The sequence below is a fragment of the Branchiostoma floridae genome, chromosome 16, assembly GCF_000003815.2.
Source record: "Branchiostoma floridae strain S238N-H82 chromosome 16, Bfl_VNyyK, whole genome shotgun sequence".
NCBI classification, from domain to species: domain Eukaryota; kingdom Metazoa; phylum Chordata; class Leptocardii; order Amphioxiformes; family Branchiostomatidae; genus Branchiostoma; species Branchiostoma floridae.
Genome location: NC_049994.1, coordinates 15,932,489 through 15,941,472, shown reverse-complemented (window position 1 = coordinate 15,941,472; position 8,984 = coordinate 15,932,489). Strand labels below are relative to the sequence as shown.

Sequence of the window (8,984 nt, the reverse complement as noted above, 5' to 3'; positions counted from 1 at the left end):
CCGTTAGGAAAAATTGTCAACTCCGTGAGAGGCAATTCGCATGTCGGCTGCAAGCATTTTACAACTCGGGCGACACGCGCGTCCGGCGGAGATGCGTGCAGTTTATTAGCCGTCCACGGCAGGCAGGGAATTTGCACCTCCTTGTTAATCGCCCTAATCGTTTTATAATATGACTTTGTACCGCCGAAAAAATGCAGGCTCTAAAATGGGCGGCTATGAGAGAGGCCAGCAATCAGCGACCCAGTACAAAAAGAAATGGCCAGCGAAAGTGCCAAAAAAGACCATAGAGAGCCTGCTATGGAGGCTAGTAGATTCAAGCTAGCCAAGCTCACATATATTCTGAGAAAATAATGTGCAAAAATTTGTGTGAAAACACTGTTAATATCAACTAAGTCCATGTTCCCCAAAACATACAAATGAATTTTCGCACTTCCCAAACATTTAACATTGTTACACCGTATGTTCACCACAGTTGAAAACGATATTACACAATAACAAATAAGGATCATACAAAATTATTTTCATTCAGTCTTTTTGAATACATGAAAAGAACAACACCAACTAATAGTTACTCAAGCAACTAGACATGGTAAGAAATGAACAATATTTCAAGAGTTCCTGGAACTGAAATTAAGTTAAACTTTCAGGAACAGAAAGTAATCTTCAAGAAGATATTAAGTACTCTTCCAATGCAGCAGCTATATCTTAACACATTCAATGTTAAATATCTATCTTACAAACAGTCGTATCATGACATTGTAATGAAAATACACTACGTGGGTATAAACATACTTCCAGTACTCTCACTATACTAGAATTTCTACATTTTCATCGTCTTTGCGAGCCTCCGCCAAAACGGAGTGATTCGTATCGCGCTCTACTACTGAGCCTCTAGAATTATCCGCCAATTCCATTCTTTCGTCTTCCAGATGCTGGGATTCCGACTGCTCTTCCATAGGAGATTCCTCGGACTTCTCTTCTTCTGAATCTTCTTCTGAGTCTTCTTCCATCAGCTTTCTTGCCAGCTGCACGGCGTAAAACTCGTTGTAGTGCTGTTTTCTTTTCTCTTCAAAGTCGTCTTTCTTAGCTGTGGGGAGAGAAACAGGAGATTCATGAATATCTGCAGGTATGGCTTGTCAAATTGAAGTTATTATAAAGTATATATCAATAATAGTAATTTTCTTTTTGTACATTTTGTGATTTGGGGAAGATGTTTTTTGGCATGTGGCCCCCTTGAGACACCTTGCCGCTTCTTTTGTATTTTTGGATCTGGCCGAGCACCATGAATTCATGTGAATTGAGGTGAATTCAAACTGGACCCGACACCTGGTAAAAAAATAGACCTACCCATGGATAACACTGAGCGGTACCCAGTATCCAGCAGTCTACTAGGACAAATCTGTGGCTTTGGAGCCCGGCCGGGGCTACATCCCTGACGGGCACCAGTGCAATTGGGACCTAAGCCTAGTCTTCAGGTGAAAACCTCAGGGAAAATGTTACCTTTTTCTTCTTCAGTAAGATTTTCCTCCTCCTCTTCACTCTCCTCTTCCTCTTCTTCTGCCTCCTCCAGTCTGGCCACCACCTTCGGCTTCTTTCCTTCCATCATTCTGGGGGAAAGGATTATTTCAAAAGTTGGTGAGTAGCTTTAGCAAGATGGCATCAAGCTATTTGAAGGTCAGTTTTCTTTGTACATGTCAATCAAATTGAAACATAGATGTTTCATTCTGGAGATTATTTTAAAAGTTGGTGAGTACCTATAGCAGGATGGTAATACCAAGCTATCTAATGGTTAGCTTTTTTTTCTACACATCAATCAAATTGAAACATTGGCTGGTGATGAATTGTTGTAGTGTAGATGGTACACTCAGGTAAAATACATGATGTGAGTTTCATTATCCAATTCAAAACACACTCAGTTAATGCCTCTGATTTGATACATGCACAGTATAAACATGATGAATGTGATGCACAAATCAACATGTACAATCCAATAATGTTCATATTGATAGATACAGGGTGAATGCCCCTTTGGGACAGAAAAAGTGGCTGCTGGTTGGGTAAGACAGTTGGTTGCTTGGGAGAGGGTCTGTAAAAATGGACAGGACTGTTTCAATGTATCCTCTGACAACAGGTGGTTTCTCGACCAGGTTAACTGTTACTGTACTAAGTAGTTAAAACATTATTTCTTAGCTTGCATAAAAGACCTTACAGATGTGCCTAAAGTCAGCTTACAGATGTTCCTTATGTGGCAGAGACGGTCATTGTCATTCTCATATAAAACTGTTTAGTCACAGTTGACCAAAGGAGGCCATATTTCCGAACAGATGTACAATCACACATGCGTTCTACAAGGCCCCCTATATCTCCTGTACATACTTCTGACTGAGTGCATCGGGGTCCAAATCAGGCTGCCTTAATCGAAAGAAGAAGAAGAAGGCCCCCTATGTCTTCTGTACATACTTCTGACTGAGTGCATCCGGGTCCAAATCAGGCCCATCCTCCTCATCCATGTAGTTGTAGGGTGTCTTGGGCTCCTCCACCTTCATGTGTCCATAGTCCTTGTCTGGGGGGTGATACGTCGCCAGGATGTTCATCTCATCCCACTTGATGTTACCCTCACTGGAGCAAAGACAACAACATAATGTTACCCTCACTATAGCACACACATGTATGGTGTACGACCGGTGACAACATCATGTTACCCTCACTGTAAATGATACAGGGTGACAATGTTACCCTTAATACAGGGTGACAACAACATGATATTACCATCACTGTAGGAAACACAGGGTGACAGCAGCATCATGACTTGTTACCCTCACTGTAGCAAGGACAGGGTGATAAACAATATCATGTCAACATAGCTGTAGAGAATACAGGGTGGCAAGTATTATCTAATACATTCTGTTGTTGTAGCAAATAGTGGGTTGCAATGTTTATATAACCTCAGTCAGTATAATGTTGTCCTCCTAAAACTGTGACTAAGATATTAAATTCATTTTGTAATTTTGTATGAATCAGGATTCAAAAACAATAGAAGTGGGTGCAGCTCTGCTACTGACCAGGCTGTCCCACAAACAATTTTGTGGCACATGTACATGTACACTCAGTCAGATACATGATTTGTACACACTGTAAGATACAAAGACAAGCACACTCACACACACACACACATAACAAAATTACATATCATCCCATCATTATCGGTAATCAGAGTGATGAACTTTATTGCTCGACATTTGTACACGGTACAATGTATGGCAACGACTATTACGCAAAGTACAAAATAGGTGTATAGAATAAGACTTAATATCTAATTAACATAACAAGAAGGGTTTACACAAGTCTTTGATATAGTGTTACAATCGAATTGGGCTATACGTGAGTTCCATTACTCTTTCTAATAGCAAAGCAGTCTTTGATATATTTCCCTATCTTTGCATTATGGGAGTTGTGGCATCTAAAGATATATACAAATCTGTCTGTAGCATCGAGTCTCTTGAAATCTGCTGTACTGGATTCGAGAAATGTGAATAGTTCTCACGTCTGTCTTGGCTTTGGGATATAGAGCGGAGGCGGCCTCCGGCGTCGCTGACTTCAGAAACACAAAACAGAACACACAAACACAGAACACACAAACACAGAACACACAAACACAGAACACACAAACACAGAACACACAAACACAGAACACACAAACACAGAGGAAAGAGACAGACAACTGTTACAAACACTGAAAGCAGAAATATGAAGACATGTACATTTCAATTTGTATTTATCTCTCTGGCCACACCAAGTTAACTTCTTAGTTGTAAGATTTTTAGAATTAAAAAAAAAATACCTTAACTGGAAAAGACAATGACAATGAAGCCTGAGGACCAAGTTTGTGCCTTGATGCGATCAGTTTTATGAATACAGTGACTGTCATACTCAAGTTTTCCTCCCTATACCCTCTAACTTTAAGGTCTCATTGATGTATTACTCCGCGAGTGGGTACCCTAAAAGAGATCCGAGCCAAAAATGAACCGCTGCACGGACGCATGTTTTTAGTGGTGAGAAATTCCCTTTTAGCCAGCGGAACTGATCTCAAAAGTTAGATTGGTGAAAGCTTATTTGTAACTGAAGAAATTAGCAGGTAAAGTTTTGCAGCCGCGCGCTAGGTCGGAGGTACACAGTCGTGGGTTCTGAGTGGTGCGGTTGTACAATAGCAGCGAAAAAGTGCCTTTTGTGGGGATTGACTAATCGTAGTTTGTAATTGCTATAAAAAAAGTTCCTATGTATAGTTTACATTGGCAATTTTTTCCCACGATATAGGGTAAATGTGCTCGACATAGAATGAAAAATCTGCTGAAATTTCACGTAGCTTCATTATGAACGCGGCCATTTAAACCACGAATCATAACATAGAAGTCTCTGGAAAGAAGAAACTCATCAATGAGACCTTAAGATGTCTTCTTGCTATATTTACACTTTTAAAAACCTGAGAACCAACAAATGAAATTGGTGTGGCCTTAGCGGCACCAGATATTGCAGACATCAGAAGTGATTACATGGAGACCACTGCAGCTGGTAGTAGTACTATTAATCCCTGCCCAGTCAGACACAAAATAATTTGTTAGAGGCTGGGAATTGCACTGCTCTACGTAGTACCCGCCCAAAGAGTTTTTTTGCTTCCAGACTTCTAAGACATTTTCCTAGTATGAGAGAAGACCCAAAATCTTTGTGTGTGTGTGTGTGTGTTTGTGCATGCTCTGATGCCTAAGTTATACACATTGCCATGTCAAGGAGCATGTAACCTTTGATTTGAATTCCTATAAGTCCTACATTTTCCGAAACCTTTTCAAAGTTTTCTATCCTCGCATGTAATAAAATCCTACCCTCCTCAATCTTCAGACCTCAGCCACACATGCACACATATTGCGGAAATCAGAAGTGATTACACGGGGACCCACTATTAATCCTTACCCAGTCAGGCAGACACTAGCAGCTGTGCAGAATACTAATCATATCCTTGTGAGGCCTGGGGGACCGCCGCTTCATTACTATCTGCCCTCTAGCCAACACCAATATATTCCCTCACTGCTTCGGCTTTTACTTGGGTGCTATCCCATTTTCAGGGCCAGGGTTTCCCAATCTCTATCCGTCACCCCAGTGTTCCAACACTGACTATATATATATGATTGTTCTGACGCTCCTAGCCTAGTCCTTGGTCCTGATTCCCCTATGCCTTTCTGCTCTCTAGCCAACACCAATATATTCCCTCAATGCTTCGGCTTTTGCTTGGGTGCTGTCTCATTTTTCAGGGCCAGGGTTTCCAAATCTCATTCCGACACCCCATTGTTCCAACACCCTATGTTGTGATACCCCTATGTTCCTCTAGGTTCTCAATGTTCATTTGCCCACTATGCCAACGCCAATTATATTCCCTCACTGCTTCGGCTTTTGCTTGGGTGCAATCTCATTTTTCAGGGCCAGGGTTTCCCAAACCCATTCCGTCACAAGTACATGCATGGGACGGGGAGTCTCAGTAAACTAAATGGGGACACCTCTGTGTTCCAACACTCTATCATCTATATGTTCGAATTCTGACGCTCCTACTAGGTTCTATGTTCCTCTAACATTATCCTCCATGCTAACACCAATATATTCCCTCATCACTGCTTTTGCTTAGGTGCAATCCTATTTTTCAGGATGGAGGGATGCAAAAAGCTTAAAGCTGGAGACAGCCCTGGTTCCAACACCCCTATGTTCACTTCTAATGCCCATATTTTTCAAAACACCCCCACAACAACGTAGGTTTGGATCATGAGATGTTTAAACATATAAAAATTATACGCTAATACAAAATAAATACAATCTATACCTGCAGCAGACATTTGGAGTCATTAGCATCAAAATCACCCCAATTTACTGAGACGTTACATGACATTGTAATCTGATTATCAAGGAAGTCCAATTAGAGAACACAAATCTAATGCGCTGCTTCAACAAATCAAGATTGTTGTAATATCAAACAGTAAAAAAACAGAGTCTGGGGGAAAGTCTAGGTCTTGAATGGCCATTTCAGTGGCGGGACATTAAATATCACTATAAATGTGCATTTACATTTTGTATGGCATAGATTGCTTTTCTAGGTATAAAAACTAACTGTAAAGTGTAGTAGTAGTAGTCCCATAGCTTTTTAATCAGCCGTAGTATAGTGTATTTCATACAGAACATTCAGGAATTTCAGGTTCAACTTCAAGTTTTTCTACCAGCCCTGTTTGCATTTTGACCTCTTGCCACATTTTTGCGTTAAAACACTCATGGAGGGACTAAATTGTTACAGCCTTTGAGTTAGATAATGATTTTTAAAAAAAAGAAGAAGTTGCAGGTCACAGATGGGTAATATCTAACTTCCAGGCATGACAACTCATGCAGTTATAGTCTATCATCTCATTTTTATGGTACAGAAAAGGAATTGTTATCTACTAGACCAGTTCAAAATACCTTTGGGAAGTCGGAGGCTATAGTAATTTATACGCCAAATTGCATATCACTCAAGCAACTGGATATGATTTTGGAAACTGTCACTCACTCACTATCCGGCTTAACGTCTGTATATACAAATGTATAGTCTAAGGCCATTGTAATTTATATGCCAATAGAAATCTGACTCAAGCAACTGGATATGATGTTGGAAACAGTCATAGTAATTCATATCCTCAAGTTCCTGACTTATTCCTTATGGACTGATACTAGTAACATGATATTATATGATGGAAGATCTTCAAGCTAAAACAGTGCCAACCATAAAGACAGAGGCTTCTGGCGAGCTGCCATTATTAAGCCTCAACATCTACAGTTCTATGTGCAATCATATCTAACCCACACCTCTCATGATCACAGTCACAGGGAATATCACAAATGTTTAAGCTTTAACCGAATAGTGAGTGTGAGTGAGTGTCAGACAAGTAGAAATTATGTAAGAAGATAGAATAATGGAAACAGAAGGCTGGGAGGAAAACTTGGATCTGCCTAATATATTCATTCACTCCTTGAAACTGTGTGGGCCAAGGCGCAAACTTTCTCCTCTGACTGTTTTTATGTTAATCTTTCAGTTAATAACCATTTCCCATAATGATACTGAAGAAAAGTGATGGATGTCACTTGAAATGTCCGTCTTTTGTCCAGCAGTAAAATTTGAATTGTATTTGAATATTGTTAACCTGGAAGTCTAACCTTCATAAACGCATTTCCCATTTCAAATTTGAGAACCAACAAATTACATTGATGCAAACCCTATATATATCCTTATTAATAGATAGAAGATAATACCTGCTATCAATCATCCTCTATATCCTCATACTGTTTAATCTATCATCAGATTACAGCTTGTGAAAATATGATGTTGATAAGCGGTAGCGGCGATACTATCCTCAAAAGCTGCTCAAGTTTAAATTTTTCAAGGTTATTGATTCTCAAGGTCGCAGAGCCCACATTATTCACACGGGGGAAAATCAATATGGCCGCCGCTTGTTCCCGTCTTGTTACTATGTGGGTGATCATGATTTGATAGGACGGTAGTTCCTAGAGATTGATTTCCCCGGAAATCATTCATAATGGGACCATGACATCATGCAACGTGTCATTTGTTACAATCGTGCGAAGCTAAGGCTACAGCAATTTATTTGATTGGTTCCTACTTCAAGCCTGGATACCAGACCCCATCCTGATCTCAAAAATAATTTAGGGGGATAGATAGCAAAGTCGAGCATATATATGATATATTTTTACAGCTTGCAAAAATCTAGCAGGACTTCAAGGTGATAACTGTACAGGTTGGGAGGAAAATGCGAATCCGACTAGTACTGAAACAACCAGAGGGGCGAGTAGAATAGAAAGAAACCACATGCCCACTACCCGGGATCGAACCGGGGTCGGCAGATTACAAGTCATGACCGCTATCGCTGTCGCCACAAAAGCACTAGAGCCCTTGGGCTAGGACGATAGGCAGTACTTAAACACCACTGTTACAGTACATTTGATTTGGTTTGGTTTAATTCAGATTTTCATTAGTAAGTGACTGATACAACTGTACAATATTCTTCCTGGAGTCCGGTTGAATGAATTGTCAATCACCGCTTGGCTGATACAAGATACAGGTGCAAAATTTTTTACCTGCACAAAACCTTTTCGTTTTCATCTTTGCCTCAGCTTGCTCAACATGTACTGTATGAGAAACAATGTAATGTACTGGTGCAGCCTTCGCAGTGAATACTTATTCAGACTAACGGATCCAATAAAATCATACATAAAACTGGCTCAAACTCAAAGGCATCAACTATGCACTGTGTTAACCCTACATAGCTTTTGCACATTCCAAGTATTGTATACTCCCCTCAGATCCCCCATCGTGTCTGCACTACCACTAAAATCACACCTGACCCTCAGCCATACATAAAACATTGCTGCAACGTTAGGCCAACAACAATTTAGGGCTCAAAATCCTTTTTTCTACATACACATGTACCTGCATTGGTGCAGGTAACATTGAAGATTACCTGCACCAGACAAAGTTTACCTGTACCACTCTGAATTTAGGATGGATCATACTAAAATTGTTCAGGAACCATTGCTATTTTTTGTCTTCAAAGTTTATACTTTATAGGTAGTAACATTCAATGATGCTAATAACAATCCAGTATCATAGTTACACTTACATCATATGACATTTATGTAGAAAACCCAGTACATGGACCAGTGCAGGTTAGGTGCAGGTAGACACCAGAAATTTTACCTGCACTAACCTGCATATGCAGGTGGTATTTTGAGCCCTGTGTCTGCACTTGTTTAAGTAAAATCACACCTGACCCTGCCATACATAAAACATCCCTGCAACGTTAGGCCAACAACATCCATCTAGAGATCCCCACTTTGCTACACTCAAGTGCGACAAGATCCACATCACAAATCAGCCGATGTGCGTCACGCTGACGTCTATG

General features: G+C 40.3%; 1 protein-coding gene across 2 annotated transcripts in view; it reads right to left on the bottom strand.

Moving 5' to 3' along the window:
* Positions 1 to 496: 496 nt before the first annotated feature.
* The window catches only part of LOC118403851 (protein phosphatase inhibitor 2-like), a 27,967-nt gene continuing 19,479 nt past the window's right edge, over positions 497 to 8,984 (bottom strand). Inside the window, exons 2-5 of one of the 2 annotated variants that reach the window (XM_035802711.1) lie at positions 3,545 to 3,595; positions 2,461 to 2,619; positions 1,501 to 1,607; positions 497 to 1,087 (exon numbers count right to left, since the gene is read on the bottom strand). In XM_035802711.1, coding sequence (XP_035658604.1) covers positions 807 to 1,087; positions 1,501 to 1,607; positions 2,461 to 2,619; positions 3,545 to 3,595 — 598 coding nt within the window. In that variant the 3' untranslated portion in view covers positions 497 to 806. The remainder of the gene's footprint in view (positions 1,088 to 1,500; positions 1,608 to 2,460; positions 2,620 to 3,544; positions 3,596 to 8,984) is intronic. The other variant, XM_035802712.1, reaches the window with a different exon arrangement.